The sequence below is a fragment of the Falco cherrug genome, chromosome 8, assembly GCF_023634085.1.
Source record: "Falco cherrug isolate bFalChe1 chromosome 8, bFalChe1.pri, whole genome shotgun sequence".
Lineage (NCBI taxonomy): Eukaryota > Metazoa > Chordata > Aves > Falconiformes > Falconidae > Falco > Falco cherrug.
The window spans coordinates 19,390,450-19,413,807 of record NC_073704.1 but is presented as its reverse complement, the minus strand read 5'-3'; the positions used below and the strand labels follow the sequence as shown (position 1 = coordinate 19,413,807).

Genomic DNA, 23,358 nt, shown 5'->3' with positions numbered 1-23,358 from the left:
ACTTATAGCAGAGTTTTAAATAAGCCAAAGGTCATTTACTTCTCTTAGCTTTCCAGAAGAAAAAGAATTGCACTAATCTTATCAAGAGAAGATAAGGCATAGGGAAGCTTCTCGGGGCCTGTTACTAAGTTCACATGGTGCCTTGATTTTATTAACATCCTTCAGAGTCTAAAACAAAGTTCTGAAGAACAAAATGGCCAAATACAGAGAACATTCTTAAAGGATTAGTCCTCTTCCTGACAGGGTCAGCAGGTGCGTGGTTCTACCTCAGCCATGCTTTACTGAGCAGCCCCTGCGCTGTACATCTGTTCAGATTGCTGCACATAAAGCGTGTCTGAGAGATACTACAAGGAACAGGATTTCCAAAAGTACGTTATCCCACTGCTCCTCACCTGCATTTCAGCAAACGAGTATCTCATAGACAACGTTCCACTGTTTTAATTCTTTAACAGCATCCCGTGACTAAACTCATCTCTCTTGTAAGCCTCACAGACTGAAACACTTCCTCCTGTATGGATCTGGGGAACTGCACACCAATTTCTTTTAGCACGTGTGGCCTTCCAAAGGTACATTCAACTTTCTTGTTTTAAAATTAATTGAAATAATTTAACTATTACCACTTCAAGAAAGGTAGTTAAGGTAGTTAGACAAACAAATTACTCTGCATCAGTGTCATAATCATTTGGAAAAGGTGCTTGCATGCATATTGCTGCAAAAGGTGAACATGAAAATGGCTTGCCTTTAACTGATTTCCCATTTGTTCCAAATCAAACATTTTTCTGTTCATTTATTTTTGGATATGTTATAGGAAAATGTATTGTTTTTCAAATAGAATCCTATTAGCAACAAGGAGGAAAAAAACCCCAACCAAACCCCCCAAAATCAATGAAACACCAGTCTTTTACAAAAAGACTGTACCATCAAAAACGTCTCCTGTTTTCTTTCTTTCAGACTCATTTAAATTGCTTTCTGACAACACAATGATACTATTGTGATCAAAATACAATATTGATACAAACATACATGTCCAGTTGCAAATGATCCATTAAAATTTAATCTTCAGTCCCTTCCTTCTTACTTAAAACTATGGTTTACATTTTTCCATTAGCAAAAATATTTCCTTATGTTTACTTTCTATAACATTACTGCAGCCTAGTTAATTATACATTGCTGTGGCAACTAAAAAGAGCCAAGACCTGATATTTCAACTTCCTGATGATCTCTTCCTAAAGGCAAGCACTAGTACCAGCTGTTTTTTGTTTAAGAAATAGAAAGCAGGACACAGATAATGTATGTTCTCTTTTGGTTTAAACAGGGGAACATTAGATGTTTTTCCAAGAAAAAGAAATAGACCTCTGAAATGTCAAACAGTCTCATTGTGTCCACTGTGCATTTGTTTGCAAGCAGCAGGACTACAGATAAAAGACTTTTTTTATTCTAAGTTGTCTGAAAAGCAATCACTCTGTCTAGTCCCTTTGGTTGCCAGTGGGGCAGAGTGGATAACAACGTGGGAAAATGTATTAAATGGTAGAGCAAATGTGGCTAGTAATAAAGGACTGCAGAGTTGAATTAGGTATCATAGCTTGAGAGAGACAGGCTTCAGACTCAGCCACCTACTCTGTATGCAGCATTCACTGATGAAACAAAAAGAAAAAGTGAAGGACCGAGAGCCCATCCACACTTTCTTACCATCTAAGATGGATTTTACAGTTCACATACAGAATTGTACAGTAGCTATTCACCTCTTTCACAGGCTGTTTTATGATGAGAAGAGTATCTGAACAAAGGCATTATTTAAAATGTGTAGCTGCAACCAGACCACAAAGTTAATGCCCCTTGGGGCTACTCGTGTCCTCATTAGTTTCAAGCAACTTCATACACTGAGCTGGGAAATCTTAAGTTCTGTATATGTGCCTGAAGGTCACTTGGACTTAATCTTCCCTTGGAGAAAAAGTGTCTTAACATGCTTTGCGGCCAGAAGGTAGAAAAGTCTCATTTAAAATTAGATGCCAGAATTTCAGCTCCAACTTCTGAAAACTAAAATGACACTTGAGACTACAGTCTTGACACTCCATAAAAACCCACAGAAATGTAAGAAATCTTGCAATTAGGAATGTCTCCTAATCACGCTGTGTTCATGTGAAAGAAAACAAGATTATTCCACATATGCCCTTTTGGCCCATTTCCTTATCAAAGAAACACAAGTCTTGCATGCAGTCAAAACCTCTTCTACGCAGTTATCCCCAAAGGTCTCCAACTCCTGAGAACAGCTCATTTTTGTGATTTTTTTAAAAAATTATTTATTAGCAACATTTCTGAGGATGGCCAAGGACTTGTAGAACTTGCGTGACAAATAGTATCATCTCCAAAACCTTAGCAGTAGTTTACAAGAACACAATAGGCATAAATGAAATCAAATACATTAGGGATTGAAAGTAAAGGTGCATTTTATACAAGTGGAGACAAAAAATCCCCATTGTCTGATATGGCTAGGAAAGGTGGCAAAGTACAGTTACTATAGATAGTTTTCCTGCGCCATTTGGAAAGTCAGAATTGCCTGGCTGGCTGACTGTTGCTTGATGAATGTTAATTAGGTATAAAGTTATCTCTAAAACCCAATCAGACCTGTGCACTGGCTGAATGCATGGTAGTTTAGTTTGACATGAAAAAAACAGGGCATCCTTCAGAACAGAAGCCAAATCCCAGAGCTGGAACTGCAACGTGTCTACCCCATGCCAGTGTAGATACAACCTTCAATCACTGTCTAGTCAGGATCAAGTAAAAAAATTCAGAGCTGGTGCTGTATCACTAACAACAGCTTCCCAGCGGTCTCCCTCAACTGAGACTGAAGACTGTTTACCTGCATCACTGCCCAAACTTCCTTGTCCAAAAGGGAAACAATATTGCGCAAACAGCATGCTGCAAACAGCAGGCAGTGAGGACCAGAGCAACGCACCTTCCTGTGGCTCATGAGCACTGTCAGGGACAGCACAAGTGAGAGACAGACAATTGCTTTAGAGTAGGGGTCCTCAAACTTTTTAAACAGGGGGCCGGCACGCGGATGCAGTGGCAGGGAGTCATCTGCGGCTGCTTGGTTTCCCCCCCAACCCCCGGCGGGAGGGGGTGTGTGTCTGTAAACACCACGGGCCGGATTGAGGACCCTGGGGGGCCGTATCCAGCCCGCGGGCTGTAGTTTGAGGACCCCTGCTCTAGGGCATTGGCAGTAGGTAACAGCTGCTGAAAACAATAAAGACAGAAAGTGGTATCAACCCTTGGTACCTGCCTGTAATGGTGTGTTTCACAACTAAATCTAACAAAATAATAAAAAAACCTCTTCTCTTGTCTCAATGTCTTATTTTACTTTAAAGAGCTTTTAACAGCTAATTTTCACCATCTCAAACTCTGAACAAATGTCAGCTGATCAAGGACCATGCATGCTATTAATATGCAGTAGTTTTTTATAGTGTAATAGTACTATAGTAGTAAATTAATGTTCTTGATCAGTGCTAGATCATTTGAAAATAATGTCTGGTATTCAAAAGAAGCTCTTTTACAGATGTATTACCTCTTCTTAGTACTGTGTTTTCATGCCCTATTCCATTTAAACTTGATACAAGTCCCTGGAATGGATTTGATGATTGAATCAGAATCAATACCAATGTTTTGGGCAATGTTTTACTGCTTTTTCTACCTGATGAAACCTCCATGATTCCTGGGAAAAGACTCGCTGTGGTTAGTGATTAAGACACATTTGAAATCTATATGCACATGGGAAAGTAGTAAAAGCCTGATACCTTCTCTTTAAATGAAAGCAGTATTTGCAAAACCTATGCCAACATGCCTGGAATAAACACTTACTGGAAATGTTACTAGCAGGAATGCTAGTAATTTTCACAGTTTCGTATTAAGCAAATAGTTACGTTTCTTTACCAAAAATTCTGAAGAACTGTTCTCTGAGAGTTAATTTTACAGTATGACTTCATGCTACTGAGAGCTTTCATATTACCTCAAAGCAGAACTGTGTCTTAATTCTTCCAAGCTGTCAACCCTTACCAGTGTCTGCTCAGCAAACCTCAAAACGTGCATTTAAATTTTACTCTACCTATGTATAACATTTTCATTTCAGGTCATACATGACATTGTTTTTCTGGTCAATTTAGAAGTAGAACAACATCAGATCTGTAATGGCAACTCCACTACAATCAGACGTAGTATGGAGAGACAGCTGCCATAGCATAATGCTCAAACATGTTAACTTTTGTTTCGCCTACAGCAGCTTTCCCTACAAGGGTTTAAGTTCATAGAATAGTTTGGGTTGGAAAGGATCTTTGAAGGTGATCTAGTCCAAACCCCCTGCAATGAGCAGGGACATCCTCAGCTAGATCAGGTTGCTCAGAGCCCTGTTCAACCTGACCTTCAATGTTTCTGGGGATGGGGAATATACCACCCCTCTGGGCAACCTGTTCCAGTGTTTCACCATCTTCATTGTAAAAAAATTCTTCCTTACATCTAGTCTAAATCTACCCTGTTTATTTTAAAAGTTCCTCATGACTGTCACACTTCTTTTTTGCTTCTACAGGTTTTCTCACACTAAAAGCAACTTGCTCTTAACTTACCTTAAGACAATATGCATATTTTATTTCAGTATATCGAGGAAACCTGAGCAGAAGACATCAAGTGAAAACCCCCCAAAAATGTCATTATTACAAAATAGCTTTGCAAATGCACGAACGGTTTTTGGAGAGCAGAGTGGAGAAACATTGGTTTTGTTCCTGTTTTGGTTTCTTTTTTTAATATACACTCTATAGGCTATTGTTCAAGGTCTCAAAGTTTATATTAAAAAAAATATTCTATTTCCCTTAGATTAAAAATAACTACAGTAAGATTTCTGTTCAAATTTTGCCTTAAGCCACTATTAATCCCAACCTTACAATGCATGTTTACTTAAAGCTATTACACAATTTGCTACTTAAGTTGTTTTCTCAGTGTATTCTACCTCTAATCTTCTAGTAATCACGTTTTTGTGAACAGTGAGATTGACCAACATAATCATCCTGCCCTCTGAAATGGTTTTTCCTCAAGGCTGCATTCCTTAACAATAAACAAAAGCATAATAATACAAAATGCAATGGTTCCTGCATATACAATGTACACTGTTAGAATTTTTGGGGCTACTAACAGCTCATCAATAAAGATCGATAGCTTTTATATTATTATATTCTGTTTTTTCTAAATACAGTTTCTTTCTTAGTGCAAGCACAGCAGTAGGTGGGGCAGACATCAATTTATTACTGAAACTGTTACGAGTTCATTTATTCATCTCAAGTTATAAAAGAAAAAAAAAGTAACCTGATTCTCTTCCTAGCACCCATCAAATGAGGAGGAACTTACACTTAACTCAGCTGATCGATTTCAAATATAAAAGAAGGAAAGGAAGAGGAAAACTAGGCCAGGTAACATTTATTGCTGTCAGAGGTTTTAGTGTTTGAATAATTCATAAATGTTTTGATGAAAACAATTATGAGATTAAACAATGATACGAGGCTATTGTGTGTTACTTTAAAAACATATTTATAAAGCATCCATAGTATCTACAGCTGAAGGACCTTTTGCTTATTGGTGAAGCACAGGAAAAAAGTTGTTTCTCCAAACACAAAAATTCATAAATATGTATTGCAAAAGCATGCAAAAGAAGAGGCCGACCAAAAGGACTAACTCGAAGATGTATTTCTAAGTGGCATTTTCTAAAAGCAAGAAAGCAAAAAAGGCATTCCAGTAGAAACTGCATAGGACAGAAAATTTATGTATCTTTTTCACGGGGGAAGGAGCAGGGTAGAATAGGAGAACACATACACACAATTTAGTTATCATCTGATTGCATTATAATTTGACTTGTTACTGCTTCAACTCTAACAGTGTCTAGAAGCTTAAAACCAGGCAGATATTAACCACCATAAAAACAGCACAGTACAGCACAGATTCCTGCTGTGAGGAGCTGTGACTGGGGGCAGTCTGGGAGATGGGGTACAACTTTGTCTGGGCCATTTTTAAGAGATCCTAGACTTCTGTACTGAAAAGGCATGTGAGACAGTATGGGAAAGAAAAAATCTTCTCTAATGAAGAAATGAGGCAGGGGAAACTTAAAAGCCTCAAGCCAAGTCAGATGTGAAGCCAAAAAGTGAGCCCAGGTCTTCTGAGCTCGCCACAGCGCCTCAGCACAAGCCCAATGCCTCCACCGCACACCAGCTTACAGTAGATCTCTGCGGTGCAGCAGGAGCTACAGGCAGAGGTGAAGGACACAGCACAAAATGAACGAGCTACACACACTGAGCAGACAGCTCTTGGACAAGTTACCAAAAAGTTCACAACAGCACCAAAGCAGAGAATGTTCCTCTGAGAAGCGCTGAACTTACACGAGCAGGAGAAAGACTGCAGCAAACTGAATTGCCAAAGATAAATTAGACACTCTAGCCAAAAGAAAACAGAGCTGACAACAACAACAGATGGGAAGAGGAGGGAAGGAGAACAGGAACACAGCAAGAAGACATGAACCATAAGGAAAAAAGCATTCTAGTCTGTGGGAGGACCTAGGTAGCCAGTTAATTACTCATTAAGGTTAGTAGCTATTATTATTCTACATACTTAAGCGAAGCCACCTCAGTAGTGCCCAGGTGCGCTAACATAAGGCAGATGACATTCAGGACACCTATTGTTGTTTACTGGTGGCTGAACCTTCCACGCCACTGACAAAGTAACAGTGTATTATTTAGTATGAAATTTTATATAGGAATAGAAACTTCTTTTACATGGAAGATTATTTAATTAGAGGTCCAATTGTTTTACTTCAGAGCAGAAAAGCAAGCTCCAAAATTTAGCAGCACACCTTCCTCTGGGGCTAGCACTAGCTTGTATGATTTACTCAGCCAACAGAATGACAGCTTTAGTTACAGCAAAATTTTAAGCTTTCATGAAATATTTGGCTCTTCACAAGGGGGGTGGGGGGGAAGCAGCCCATCATATTAGCTGGCATACCTGTTGTGTTAGCCTAATAAAACAGCTTTACCATGAACTGTCTCTTTCATCTAAAAGAAGCCACAGATACCAGAGTGGCCAACTTTTGAAATGCGCCTGAATTCTGCACCTATGGAAGTGTGACAGGCTAAGCCTGGGGGAGAAGGAACAGTCCCTCCCCAAGAGCTTCAGCTGGCCACAGAGGAAGGAGCACTCTTTTGCCATTTCATGCAGAATAAAGAAAACTGGTCAAAGTGGGTCAGGCTGAAACATATTTATCCCACAGATAGAATTGCTCCAAAATACAATCAAACCTATCCCAGCTAAGCTTTAAAGTTGGTGTGTGCATGTATATCTGTACACACCTATGTGTATATAGTTTCCCAGGTATTTCAGCTAGTAACTAAAGGAATATTGTATGAATATTTTAGAAAGGTTTTTAGACACTGAATTCAGTCCTTGCTACTGCCAATCACTGCATTTACAAATCAGGTAAAAAAAAATACACATAAAGATATGCAAAGTATAGTCTTTAAAATGGTCTTTATAATTTTTTCCTACCAACTACTATAATGTCAGAATACTGTTACCACGGTGAAGTGAGGGGATGGAGTCAGATAGTATTTTGCGGGGCTCCTTCTGATTACTTATAGATCAGCTGTGGATTCAGGATGAACTATGACCAAATTTTGATACATTCATAATTTTAAAGACCACAATTTAGTTATTAACACATTGAAAGTTTTTTCCAATGATTTTTCTTTCCCCAATCCTTCCATGTCTCAGTCTGTACAATGAGGCTTTCCAGAAGAATGCAGATGCACAATTTTAACCTCTGAATTCAAGAAGCCTCTTGCAGTTGTTGAATTTTACACATGTAAGTAATCCCATGGCAATCAACACATGTTCTGGAAGAGCGCTACACGTGTGTCCCGAAAGAGCCCGCTGAAAATGAACAGCATTTGGCTACCGAAGCAATTGTCCTGAAATTAAAAAGGTTCATTTGCAGTGTTATGCTTCAATAGCCTACTAAAATAGCCTTTTAAAATATCTGTGGCTAGTTTCTTAATGCAATTTCATAATTTAGGGAGGCAGAACATGTGTATCAATTTCTTGCACAGTACGTGTAGTAGGTTGACTAAACTAAGGATTACTAATTCTTGACATTTATTTTGCCTCAAGAATTCTCTCCTGATGCCACATAATCTTCAATGTGCCCTAACCCTCAAACATAAAGCAAACTACTCATAATCACAGCTAACATCATTACCTTTTTTTTAAAAATCATGCTGCAAAACCTTATTTCCATTCATTCTCAGTATCACAACAATAGGAATTGCAGGAAGGGAAACCATGGTAACCAACTGAACGTGCTACAGCAGATATCTGCTCAAAAGAACATGCAGTACCATCACACTTCAACGCCTACCACTAGTACAATCTCTACCCATTTCCTCCTTATCCTCATCCTAATTATTAAACAAGCTCTCAACCACAAAAGGCTACATTGTCTTATTGTTACTGTCATTTGCTATAGGTCCTGGCATTAAGCACTGTACTACACTTTTGCCAAATTTAAAAGCAGATCTAATACCTCCAGGAACTAATTAGGAATTTTCAGTTCTTTTAATCAGTTTGGAACATCTAATTAATGTTACAATGTATTTTATATTTTTTTATTGTCACAGAGACTTGCTGATATGTATGGACACACATATATACCTACAATAATTTTCTCATGTTAGTAATTTTTTTTAAACCTCAGGGTTGCAAAAAATTTTCAGTGGCATTCTTTGGTTAATTAATTAGTGAATCAGTGAATTCTGCTATGATTTTTCTTTTTTTTTTTTAAATAAGCTATGAGAAGCCACATTCATGATTAAGTACAGGCATTAAATATAGTAGGGTGCTGCTTTCTACTCTTATTTGTGTTTATGCTTCATTCTCTTACATCTGATGTCTGAACTGATAGAATTTCCCAGGCTTTCTTAGGCTCTGAACATCAGTTTTCTTTGCAGGACAGGTCTGAATATTTAGCCAAACACACACTTAACCCAAAATTTAAATTATAGTTTTCTTTTTCCCTAAGAACGTACTTCTACCTCAGTTACAAATTCTGGGAAATTTGTTTTCTGAAAAAAACCCCTCTTTTTTTGAATTTAGATTTAAAAGGTAGTCTCTTAAAAAAAAAAAGAAATTATGCAAATTAATTGCACAATAATGGATGAAGGTAGACAAAAACAGCTCATCAGAAGGTGATCAAAATGCAGCTTCTCATATAAGTGGAAAGCAGATTTTACAGTAATTCACCAGCAACTTTAATAACTGAAAAGGTATTTTGTGTAAGAATCACTTTTTCTACCTTATTAAAGAAGAAGAAATACTCAAAATCTTCACTTTGAACTCAGTTAACTATTCCACAGCATTGCACTAAAAATATTTGACTGCCTCGGTTAAGCCTGAAAAAGCTATTATTTGCCCTGTCCTATATTTGGTCATTTAATCGGTGCTAGGCTATGTCTGTAGCTATTGCAGCTCAGGAACAAGATCTTTAGATCTGCTAAAGCTTGTTCTATAAAAGCATCAGAGCCTAATGCTCCACAGCAGTCAAAAACTCATTTAAAAAGATTTAGAGAACAAAGAAAGAAAACTCCATGGCCCACTTCATCTTGAACAGGATGTGCAGTCCTGGTCCCCTCACCTCCAAAAGATCATCACAGAGTAAGAGAAAGGCGCAGAGAAAGATGACAGAGATGATGAGGGGTATGGAACAGCTTCACTACAAAACCTGAATGTATAGTTTAGGACTCCTTGACCTGTAAAGAGAACAATAAGGGGTATGTGAGTGGCATCGAAAAGGTAAATGGAGATCAGTTGTTCACTGTTTCTCATAATACAGAAACTAGGGAGCATCCAATAAAATTGCAAGGTGGAATCTTCAAAAAAGGGATGCTGCTTCCCATAACACCTAGTTAAGGCATGGAACTCATGCTACAGTTGGAGACAGCAAAGTCTACCAAGGTTAAAAAATGGGCTCAGAAAGCCACTAGACAAAAATCTCTCCATCAAAGGCCTGAAGAAATAGCGAAGATAACAATTTGGCTCAGAAGTCCCTGAACAGCAAATTTTCAGAGGCTGGGAGAGCACATCAGAACTACTACTACATGTTCATCTTGTTCTGACACTTGTCTTTCAACGTTTGCTATTAATAGCTAGCAAAGAGTGGATACTGGATTGGACTATGAACTGGTCCTTTGATCTGACCTAGTCAGGGAACTTGCTAATACGTAACAGATATATAACTCAGGAGAAACTCTTTGCAAACTATTACCCAGATCTCTCCCCAACTCTATCCATTTTATGATGGCTTAAAGCATCCCTTAGAGTAACTTAAGAAGAAGTGAGATGCGGAAGAACCACGTTAGGAGTAGAATGGTCCATAAAAGAACCTTCATGCACCAACTGCATTTGCATTCTGTGCATTTTGGATGTAGCTAAAGGCTGTAGCTTAGTGTGATTAGCCAATCTGTTCCAGATTTCACAAAAACATGTTTTTATAACTGTGAATTCTGTCTGACTACAAAGTAGTTATGATTTGTGGTGTTAACAGTTTGTTCTTTATCTTCTAGAAAGATTAAGTTGTGTAACAGTGGAAATCTTCAGTGCAGAGCAAAGACAATCTAAGCATCTCTGGAAGAAGCCCGCTATAGGTACAGTCTAGAATGGAATGAGCGATGAGGATAGAGACAGAAGAGAATATCATTGTTTTTCCCCTATAATACAGCCCCCTGTAAGGTGATCTTTAATAATTTTAGAAAAAGATACTTACTTAACAAAGTTGAGCTAGGTTTCATTAATCTCTATCAGAGCTGCAGCATTGAGGATGATGTATTCAGAAATACATTTAGGCAGTCATAATAAGGATTCTTAATTCTACCCTTAGGTCTCAGCTAGCTTGCTTTGTGGCCAAAGGAGTTTTGTTAGTGTTTTTTCTAACTTTCAATTTAACTAGGTTAGAAACTTTACAAACACAGGAGATAACTGATGTTAAAGTTGATTAAACAAACTGTAATATAAACTAAATCAATCAAACAACAAACACCAGGATATCTTCCTTTTTGAATTCCGAGGATGCAGAGGACACAGTGCCTTCACTTAATTTAGTAACACAAAGGAAAACATTAGACAACACGGAACTACAACTGGAACTAAATTAAAAACAACTTCACCACTGGCTTGTGTGAGGATACCATCAAGATTGTAGACATCAGCTAAAACAGTTGGCGGAATTAAATGTAGAATTCAAATTTTTCCATGATGATTTGAGGAGTTGCCTGGTTTGGGTCCCCAGGACAAAGCATGAGAAGCTTGGGTTTTTGCACTGCAGAAATGAAGAGTGGATATATTTCATTGCAGAGACAGCATACCTTGCCACAGAAGGGGTTATGATCCTGTTTCATTAAACTGCTCTTCACGACTGGATGCACTGGGTTTTTCAGGATTCCCAGGCATGCTGGCACAAACACAAGAAGAAGACATCTGCCAGATCTAGGTGTGCTGAGCTGTCTGAAGTGCCTGCCCCTCAGCCAGGGAACAACCCTATCTCAGTTTCAACAGCAGCTGATCCTACCCAATGCCTCCACAAGACTTTTAGGTCTCAAAGAACTGGGATCTTATGATGCAATCGCACTTCATAGCTAGTTTTCAATTTGTCCTAATCACAACTGATAGACTGTCAAAGACAGACAAGTCAGGCAACAAACATACACAGAGACAAATGTTCTCAAACGTCTAAATGGGGTCACATCTGTAACGTAGTGGGAAAAGGGCAAAATGAAGCACTACCAGCAAAAACATAATTGCTATTATCCTGATGGTGCAAGTAATAAGGAATGTTAGCACTTCAGAAAGGGTTAGGAAAGGTTAAAGATACCAAATCTGTAACTGAAGTAAAAGTACCACCATGATTTTTAAAAAAATAAAATTAAGAAAATCACAAGGAAGTTCAAGCACTAAGGTCAACAACACAGTACAATCTTTTGAATATTTTATAAATTTAAAAATGAAGTATTAATTACGAACCTTAATGCCAAAGTGTAGGTTCCAGGTTGCCGTTGGCTTTCACGAATGAGGTAGCTTCCCTCTGCAACGCTTAATAATTGGTCAGCTTCCTCCCTTGAGATCATCCCATGGAATCTAAGGAAAAAAATCCCTTCTGAAACACACGTTTTCACTTTTAAATCACCTGTTCTTCTTTTAAAAACCACCAACCACAGTAATTAAAAAAAGACACAAACATAAAAGTGACTGATTTTTAGGAATCTACATCTTAAACTAATCTCCCTTTCTGCCTGCATTTGAAGTCACTTTAAATGGTTTAGAAAGGCTTCTATGAAACAATATCTATGAAATTAGTATATTGCTTTTAAAATCTGCATCTATCAATTTAATATGTAGAAATAAATCCATTTTCTCCTGCTGGCTTCACATGTTTTGTGCCAGTGGCATGCAATACAACATTTTGCAGCATTCGGGGACTTAATGGCAATTTGCTAAAAACTTGGGGATGACATATAATCTCAGTAATTACTGGTGTAATATCCCAGCAATACTACACATCTTTTACCAAAAAAACCCCCAAGTAAGATCTACTTTGTTTCCCCACACTAAAATCTAACCATCTTTGCCTTAGCAGTCTGAAACAGAAGACACACATATACTGTACACTTGTATTGCATTTGTGATCCAAATCTCTTATTTTCCTGCACACAAACACCTTCTGCAAAAGCCAACTGGAGGTGGGGGTAGAAAGAGACAACCCTCTGAAAGTACAGAAACATGTTTTTCTGACTTAAGGTAGCACTCAATGATATCCATATCCATCAGAAAACGCAGCTGTATATTTTAGGCAGACAAAAGTGATGGTACTGCAATAATAATGTAATGGTGAACAGGACACACTGCTGTAAAACACACAGCAGCAGCAAAGGCCTCAGAACAAACACTTGCAACCTCTTCTGTAATAATATCAACCAACACAGTCAAGATAAACCACTTTCAGAGATGTATGTTACTTACTCTCTTCCATAATATTTGGGTCTGTTCTCTACCTAGAAGAAACAACAGAAATTGTAATGTTTCATAACAAGTGAACCTATACAGTAGGCATACTGTCCATAATATAGTATTAAAAACAGAAAGGGATATAAAGTGAAAGTACAGACAAAAGTCATCTGCTATCCCAGGATCTTCCCTGTGAGTGGAATACAGGGAAACCAAAGGTAGACCTCTGGGAAACATCGCACTCTGAACGGCTTAGAACTGACTGAGCAAGAATGAGCCACTTGGATCACATCATCCTCAGCGCTCCACTGGTACAAACTGATGGCATTAAGTATTGCTTGTACACACGGCCAAAAAGGGGAAACAAAAGATTCATTTCAGGGGTGTAAGTGCACTATATTGTTAAATGCACTAATACAGTGTAACATCTATAAAACTCTTAAGTTTAAAAGTTATCATCCATCATAGAGCTGTCGGTGCCACTGCTGTGAGAAATTAAGCCACTACCATATCCCCTCAGAGTGAGGGCGAGTGGTAGATTCAACAAGCAAGTGCCTAAGTCTTGCACTTCTTGACTTCATTAAACTGTGCAATCAGTAGTATCACCTAAAAGACCTCAACAACAGGTATGCACGTGTTATGCTGTGTAACACTAGCTCTTCCATGCTCTAGAGAGCATACAGTGTAAATGCAGAAAACACGCAAGGGTGTCAGAACACAATTTGCCTGCCCAGTATTTCAGATGAAGTAACTAATCTGCAGTTGTCCAGGAAGTTGAGAGACAAGTGAGGAACTACAGACCTCCCAGAAATCAGCTTAATAAATATCCCTCCTTGCTACATTTAAAGGAAGAAACGCTTTGGAGAGTAAACTTCAACATTTATACAACTGGAACTACAGGAGTACAAAATGATCCAGCTATAATAAACCACAAAATACTCACAGTACACTTTAGTTTCTTTTTTTCCATCTTTTCAGGAAAAAGCCTACTAAAACTGGCACTTCTCTCCAGTTATCTTAGCGGAGTATAAATAAAGATTTCAGATGTCCAAAACAACAACAAAAAATACATCCTGGTGTACAGCCTAATAACAACTCTTCCACATTCCCACCAAATAAAAAGCTATTGTGATAGTTCATCACTTTTAAAAATCATTTAATCACTGGAAAGATGTAAAATGTTCTAAAAGATTTCCTTTTCCTACATAACAGCAAACAAGAGTTGACCAGTGTGATAACTCGGCCTGAAGAGATTGGATCATTTCAGAAAAGAAGAAAAGTCTTACATAGTTTTTGTTAAATGTAGGCTATTTCTTCAATAGGAAGACAGCAACATGAATGGCAAAAAAATGCAAACATTTTATTGTTGTTATTACAGAAACTTGCAACAATTCGTTAACTAAAACCCCCAAGATAAGACATTAGTCTCAGGCAGTTGTTAAAAAAAGAATCCTGTTATGGTAAGATTTTGTTGCCTGTCTATTGAGATTTTATATTTATCTCTGTGAATACAGTGAATTTACATGACAGAACTGGAAAACTTATATAGGCAAAAGGATTCCATTTCAGAAATGGATTAGTAAAGTGACAGGACATCTTCAGAGTACTTGCAAAAACTAAGACAAATTATAATATTATACTCTGTGTGCAAACATTTGAAAATGTAAACTGGTGGATGACTGGACAAAAACTGCTGGACTTCAGGCAGTTGTAGCTGGGTTTGCAAGTCATCTTGGTGGATGATGAGTTAAAAAGGAAAATAAGCACCTCTGTGAACACTGAGTCTCTACTGATCAGTTTTACCAACTCACAAACTCAGTATAAATGTTGATGTGTAACACTGTTTGCTTGTGTAAGACTCAGTGCAACTGGAACACCAATTCACTGAGTTTTATTGCCTGTTTTTTGGTGTTTTGTTTTTTTAAATTTATGATATTTGGGGCTTTTGACATCTAGATTGAATGTATACATTTAGACTCTAAGGCAACTCCAACAGAACTCAGCAGGGGCATTCTAATTCACTCAGAATTAGCTGGGCTACACACACACTTAGTGCAGTCCACGTGAACTTACAAAAACACAGATTTCTTGTAAGCCAAATTTACCATTTAAGACAGTAAATACTGTTCTCCAGCTTCCTATAATGCTTCCTACAAGTATCGTTACACCAGCTTTACTCATAACAACTTAGGCATAAGAGGCAGTGTGACATTTGTTCTTACTTCAGGTATCCCTAACTGCACCAGAACTAGAAGCAACATGCAGCTTTCTTGGTCTTTTGAGTCTGCCTGGACTTCAAAAAGTTCCTGCCAGACTGTATTTCTACAAATTACAGTTGCAGGCACCCACATATCTTCCAGCTGCATTTCAGAGCTGAAAGCCAAAACACTTCAGCTTAGAAGCCTCAGTAGCCTAACTTTCATGCTTGGTCAGCCTTAAATCACGGAGACAAAACCAAAACATCCATCCAGATTGGAACTAAAACCCACCTAAGAAAGGAAATACGTTTTTAAATAAAATGAAAGCAGTAGCAAGAAAATGGTCATTTTAACTAAAGCTGTTAGCTGAAAATACAGTGCAGTTGTCCTCTGCAGGCTTTCTTTCTAATTTGGCAGTATTTTTGGACCAAAGTAGCGTTGAACATGAGTGAAGGCAGCCTTAGCTACTTCATTTTCTCTGTATCCAGCAAAGATCAACTGAATGCTAAGCCTTTTGACTTCTCAGGGCTTTTTATTTATGAGAAAAATTTCCTACTGCTGTTTGTTTGGCCTGTGTCTGGCACAGTTCTAAAAAAAGGCTTCTAACTTAAGGGGGTAAAAACCCAACAAACTGTGAGATAGTTGATTTCAATGTGCTTATTTGTATAGCACTGATGCAGAGGCCACAGAAAAGATTCAGGTCTCACTATAATACTTGCAAAAACCATAAAGGTCAATGAGATATCCACTACTGTTTCATTCTGATTTTTTCAAACCGAGGTACGAAGCAAATGAATCCAAGTTTACGAACAAATAAAAGGGGCAGACTTGGCAAGTGCCTTACAGTAGCCAGTCCTTTGGAAAAGAGCTTAGTTACCGTCAAAGCTGGGAAGTCATTCTGGTTGAGTGTCATACAGATAAAGCAATCTTTGAGAACAGGTCTAACAAGGGTGTGCATTATATATGCTCATCTATGCTATGTTTCTTGACTGCCCATAGAGGCCATTTTCACAAGACTACACAGAGATGCTGTTCGACAGGCTTGTTAACTACTAGCTCTGAATTAGGATGAAGTCTCATAATAGGATGGAAAAGGCCAGTGATTTTAATTATCTCCATCATTTGTCTGTTTGATATTTTCTCATACATAGTTATTTAAAATTTATCATGGAGTCCATTCATACAGCAGTCAAGGATGCCCTAAATATGCTTGCACATGCACACGTGTGTATATAAAAGATTATATGTACAACAAATACAAATTCCATGAAGGTAATACAATATTAATTGGACAAATTACAATTCAGATGTAAGCCTCATGTAGAAGTCAAGCATCCTTAGAATGTTAAGGAATCACCAACTTTACAAATTAACCTCACACAGTGTTAAAAGCTTTGGCTCTGCCGCATCTTCACAATAAAAAATCCCAAATGAATGCTTTTTACGTCAGCATAACTTCACTGATCCGTGTGTTGCTCCGATATGAAACTGATGTAACAGAATAGAAACTCTAATTCTCCGTATTTGAAAAGCATTTCATTTTAAGTAGGTCATTCTGTTGAATACACCTCTCAGTATCAGCACTTGTACAACATGTGCTTTTGTACCTTAAATAAAAGGTTGCAGTTTTTATAGTGTAATTTCCAATTATTCTTTAACGAGTGCTTTTTCCCTAATCATCACTCTTGCTTACGTCATCAAGTGGAATACCATAAGGCAAGAGGAGCAATTTACATGCTAATACCTTACCAAATTACATGTTGTTCCCTCCCGCTGACCTCTTTGATGTTCTCTGGACCAAAATTATTTTCCTAATATTTATGAATTTGTTTATACAGCTGAATAATTCAACCACTTAGGAGAAGATTCTGCTTCCCACTGACTCATGCATGGCTGCTAATAGAAACCCAGCTGAGAAAGAGCAGATCACAAAGCTCAACACTAGCAGAAGAGGCTGAGACCAGAGAGAAAGGTTAAATATGTTACTGCTTGCTGAATATATTTTCACTTCAAATCTGGCTCAGCTGCATAAATTGCGCAATACTTATAACAAAAAAACAATTATCTGCATTATAACAAATTAATGCAGAAGTAGGAAAATGCACACGGATAATGTACTATTTCAATTTTACCTTTTTTAGGTAAAAAAAGCTTCAAATAGGTGGGTTGTTTTAATATAAATGAATTCTTTAATGAGACATGTAGTATTTAATATGCTCTGTTCTGCAGCTAAATACCTGCCACTGACTGATCCTTTTGTAGCTCTATTTTATTTAGCTCAATTCTCACTAATTTCTAAAACTTGCAGCTTTTATTTCTCAGTTTCTACAGTAACGTTCATGGTGCAGACAAAGGTTTAGTCTGCAGAATTCAAGAAACTATTTTAAAAACACAGAATATATCTTCTTTTCTTTTTTCCATTCACTCTAGCACAGGGAAAGTTTTACACTTATTCAAAGTTTGTCATATATTATAATCCTGTTTTGGAATAAATTCATAGAAATACAACATTATAGACACTAATGTAGTGCATTTCTTTCTTCAGTTGCAGAGTGTTTTGATTGCTTGTGGTATTTTTGCCAATCCCCCATTGACTCTAACAGACTACCTGTTTGTAGAATTAGACCAGGAGGACCTCTATGTAGGGATGCAGTAAGCTCAGATGCTCTCCAAAGAGCTTGGATGAAAGGTTCATGCAGGACACCACGCATCCACAGCAATTTTTCCTCCCTATAACAATCCAACATTTCAATTTGCCACCTGTATAATAACTAACAAAATTTATAATTAACAGAATTAAAATTCAGTGATAACAAGGATGAGAAAATTACAGTGGTCAGTGTAATTCATATTTGAAGAAGCTTTACACAGATGCTTTTATATTTGTCTGGCAAGAGCATGTCTCTTGTTTGATTCTGAAAAGGCGGCAATCTGTATCTCATCAATAGTTGAAGGATTTCCAGCACTCCAGAGGCAGAACACAATTTTTATTTTCAGATACTGAATACACATTAAATTTATATCTCTGCTTATTTGACTGGATAGGCTAATAGTATTCTAAGAAATACTATGAAGGAGAACTTGGTATAAAATTTGCTTGTGGCTTCTAATCACCTAGGGCAAAAAGACCCCAAAGCTCTTCTTTGCTGTCAAACTAGCATGGGATATAATGCCAACAGATTTTACTGAATTTACCAGACCCCTTTATCAGTTTATAGTTTCTCCCTGACTACAGGGTATGTGTGCACTGTGCAGTTCACAAAAAAACCAATTACAATTGTTATCTGCTGTAAGATTTCCTTAACTGCTACTACTTTCCTACTACTTACATTTCTGATTTTTTTTTTTTGGTTGGTTGGTTGCTGTTTGTTTTTTTAAAGAAGCCAAAAGGCATATAGATAAATGAAGATTCTAATTCTCTAAGAATTAAAACATTCACACCCGAGGCTCTCAAAGTATCTAATTAAAGAAACTGAAGAATTGTCACTGATCACAAGAGCTATGCAACTTTATGAGCAACACTGTAAGTCTGTCACTATATGAGTAAACAATAGCAGGGCTCTGAGATAAGACTCTGCCAACAAAACCTACAATGATTTTACAGGCATAATGTCAGCACCTCAATGAACAGTGTCAGAAGCCTACCAAATATCCCTCATACGCTTTACAGTACGTATATGTATAATATATTTACACACATACTAGCACTTCTTCCACCAGTGAAATATTTTTGAGGAGAGTAAGGAAAAAGCAACTGTTCAACAGTACCTAACAACAATAAACACAACCCATTGGAAGCAGGGAGTAAAATACTTCATCCTATCCAGGTGAGCACTCTGTACAATCACAAACCTGTATTATAAGACTAAGCTCCTACAAGACTTCAGATATTTTGTATATTAATATAATGAAAACCCCTATCATAGAAAATTCACAAAATAGAAAGGAACCTTCCTAATAATGTTGCAATGGGAACAAAAACCTGGAAAACCTCCCATTCTTTCACAGCTTAGATCTTCCCTCCAAATGTCCACCCTAACTTACCTGATGTACAGAAGATATCTGCCCAGCAACCTTAACAAGAATACTCCAGCCTGGACCCTCATTAAGAGTAGAAACACTGGTTAAAACAAAACTTTTTGCTACAATGCTTCTTGAAAAATTAATGTATTGCTCTTTCCTATAATGATGTCTTGCTTAAGTGCGATCAGCCATAGCTATACCTTTTATAAAAATACAAATCTATCAAATTAACAGAGGAAAACAAGAGTTCTTCCACTAAATGCAGTATTTCACTTCTGTTAAATCTCTACTTTTTATTTTAAAAACTGAGACTACTTCATAGAATCACAATTGGGCATTTGACATGATGACAGGGAAACAGCTGTTTAATTCTGTAAGTAATACTGCTTGTGGTCTAGGCTGTAAGCTAGCAATGTTCCTGACAGTGCTATGTCCCTCTGTATCCAATACTACGCCAAAGTGACTAATACATTTCGAAGATTAATTTTCTTTCTCTTGGCACATGATAAAAATGCTTAAGTTTTATTGCAGCAATGTAATAACTTTCAGTGGTTATTCAGTAAAAGCTGTGTTTTGTAATACTGCTTAACAAGTCAAGCCTAACATTTTAGCATTTTTGAAACTGAAATTAATGTTTTCAGGTTCCTAACTGAAGCTGCAAGGGAGATGCAGTTGTAAGTGAAATCTTGCTGGCATGGATGTTTGGTATCAGTTAAACCCTCCAGCAACACAGCTCCAGAGAGGTGCTGCTCTGCTGGATGGCAGCTAAGGGCACACTAACAATTTGGGGTCTGCCTCAACTACTGACCCCACCAGCAGGTGTTTCTGTATCACTGCATATCAATGGGATCCCATTGATACTGTTTGGATCCTTAAAATCTGTGGCTCTGCATAGCTTAGCTACTAGTATTAATGAGTCTTAAAGTACTACAGCTCAAATAATAGCACCAGGGGACATTTCAGTCTTCCCTCCCTTGATTTATTGCACACATTTAGCAGCGATGCATGTACAAACAGGTGCATAGCTCCACTGTTCAGCTCTGCTCTTGCTTCTGTGGATTTCTGACCCTAAAAGGGGGAGAAAAGGCATATTTCCATATATCTAAGAATCAAACCCCAGTAAACTATTCTCATGTATACACACCATACTCAAAATTCTTTTTAACTCTATTTTTAGATCAAATAGATTTCCAGATACCAGTGCCCCCAAGGCTACTTACTCTAATCACAGCATGAAATGCTTGGGTTGGACACCACACAGTATAGACTTGGAATTACTGGACTCTATAGAACTGAATCTTTACAATACCCACCTCACGAGTGCAGGTTATCCTTCTAGGATGGGGAGCTTCCTGTTGCAATTGATACACTGGGAGAAGGCAGAAGTTAAATTCTGATTAATACAGAAGCATTGTATAAGTCAGGCATTTTAACATTAATATTGCTGTTTAAATAAAGAAGACTTTCTGCAAGATTTAGTTCAAGTATACATATATCAAGGTCTCAAAAATTACTTACAAGTCAGAAAAAAGAATGTTGCTACCCAAATTAGGATTATTTATTGTCTTTACAATTAATTGATCATGTACTATGGAGTAACTAGGTGAGACCAGTCAAGTTTCTATCAAGCAGATCAGAAAAGGACTCATAATAAATGCAAATTAAATGTTATTATATGTCAAATCAGGCTGCTGTCACACTTTCTTCAGTAAGCAGATAGAGTACCATCCTATTATGCTGGATCCACACTCAGTCACCTGAAATATGCCAAGACTTTACAAGAACCATTCAGAACTTTGCAGAATCAAACCCTCTGTTTTTGACACTGCTCAGTGATGACCCTTCTTAACAAAGAGCGAAATGTCCTTTGCATTTGCAGATCTAAAGACATCAGGGAGATGAGTAGCAGAGTAAAACAGTTAAAGCCCAAATAATGATATACACTTACTAGTATCTTCCCTCCCCCTTTTTTTCTTTTTTTAAAAATAAGCCTCATCAAGCCAGAATAAATCTTAGGAGCCAGTTGTAAATTTAATGGTACTAATGCACAGGCTTTCTAATATAATACCAAAAGGAGTGACTTTCGACTTCTATCCCAGTAAGAGTTTGGTTTGGCAAGTCACCTTCAAAATGAGGCTGTCAACGCTAAGTTAGTACTTGAACAGTACTGTAGAGCTGATCAAACAGACATTTGGAATGGTAATCTTTTAAAATTCAATTATGTTTCAATCATTAGTACTAACACCAAGGTCTAATAACATGTGCTGTCACCTTCTTGGGCAATAAGACCACGCATTGATTTAACCAATAGGATTTGACTTCATTACACTTCTCATTTGATTGTGTTTTCCACTGACAAATGCTGTACTTATGTGTGAAGTTACATGCGAATGGAGAAAATGGCAAGATGCCCAATGATACAGCAATCATAAGATAAACTGGAAAAATGCACTCCCTTTGTTCCAAATGAAAAAACCCAATGTTTTTTTCATGACATTACTAAAATCAGTCCTTACCATCCTGTATTGTAAAAACCCCAACTTTTGCAAGTAATGAAGAACAGCACACTAGTATATAAAACACTAATTTTCGTTTCAAGCATAGCATGGCCATTTATTTTTCTAGCACACAGGTTTCCTAGCTTCTGTTGTAAAAGTCATACTTGATGGCACTGGGCCTTGACCATACCTAATTCGGGGAACTGTAGAGTGAAGTTCAAAGGAAAAAAAATAAAACTCACAGAGCAAATACGGATTTCTCTGAATTTCACAGAAAAGCAGTGGAGACTCACAGTCAGTATGCTCCGCAGAAATCAGCTAAAAACTGAGAACTCTTTCCCACCTTACTTCAAGCCAGGCTGAAAAGATTTTCTGGAAGGAAATTCTTCTTCTCAAAAGGCAGTACCTTTCTCCACTTCCAGTCAGAAACATAGCAGGTAGACCAGTTAATTTATAAAACAGAATGCCTATTCCTCCTCCTCTAACTGATGTATGCAATTCAAACTGTTCAATACCAGTTTACATGCTGTAATTATTGCCAGGGAAGTCAAACAAGACATTCCTTTTCATCCATCATGAGACAGAAACATAATCAAACCCCTTGACTCTGCACTTAGTTCTGAACCATGGGAAGAGTTCACCATGGCAAACCATGATGGCATAGGAGAGTGCATACACATTCAGACTTGCCCAAGCCTTCAGCTCCTGGCAAGCTGCCAAAAGATTTGGTATTAGAGGAGTGGAACTCCCTGTTATAAATTATGGCACGGAATAAACCAAACAAAGAGGAAGAGTTCCCCAAGTTCTCAGAAGGTACAGAGCTGTGATTCATTGTTAATGCTTACAACAGGAAGCAAAATACACAGATATCAGTAACAAAAATGTATTGCAGTGATGACTACTGATGTTAACACCAAGGAGCAAACTGTCTCAGTTTTATCTTTCAGCCCTCTGCTGCAAGAAAAACACTTGTTCAAATCATCCTGTGTGCAAATTCTCTAATATTAAGCGGCTGACTTGGCATATGACAAACTACTGGTATAACAAATGATGATTCAAAAGACGCTGACAGGCTTTGCCACCAGGTTCACAAACAGACCAAGGTCTCAGCTGTCTCAGTTACAGGACAGCAATTGCATATGTTGGCAATTATTAAAAACTGTTCAAAGTCATCTATCTGATGAAAACACTCAAGCTGGACAGATTACAAGTCTTCAGTCTTTTTTTAGACATTGTCTTTCTATTTTCTTTAATTAACATAAATGTATTTTAAGAGACCCTGACATTCCTAAACTGTTAAGGCGTACACAGTTTTGCCAACACCTGTAATTTTTACTATGATTTTCACAGCATCTGACTATTTTCTTTCAGCCTAAGCAGTTTGAAATGTCTGATGAGACATGTTCTCATTTACAGAAGTCACCTGATGTTCATCTTGGACAGAAGATCTGATCACTTTAACAACTCAAAAGCTGGAAACCAAACCCAAACAAGAAGGCTGATTTATGAGTTTTAAGGCCTAACTGTGATTTTTGAATGCATCAGGTTGGCAATGGCAGGGACAG

At 37.6% G+C, this 23,358-nt stretch overlaps 1 protein-coding gene across 3 annotated transcripts in view; it reads right to left on the bottom strand.

The window, feature by feature from the left end:
- The window catches only part of CHN1 (chimerin 1), a 103,759-nt gene that overhangs the window by 55,403 nt on the left and 24,998 nt on the right, over positions 1-23,358 (bottom strand). For all 3 annotated transcript variants that reach the window (XM_055718310.1, XM_055718312.1, XM_055718311.1), the window contains 3 exons: positions 20,609-20,664; positions 13,090-13,121; positions 12,094-12,207 (listed from right to left, as the gene is read on the bottom strand). In XM_055718310.1, the coding sequence (XP_055574285.1) occupies positions 12,094-12,207; positions 13,090-13,121; positions 20,609-20,664 (202 nt within the window). The remainder of the gene's footprint in view (positions 1-12,093; positions 12,208-13,089; positions 13,122-20,608; positions 20,665-23,358) is intronic.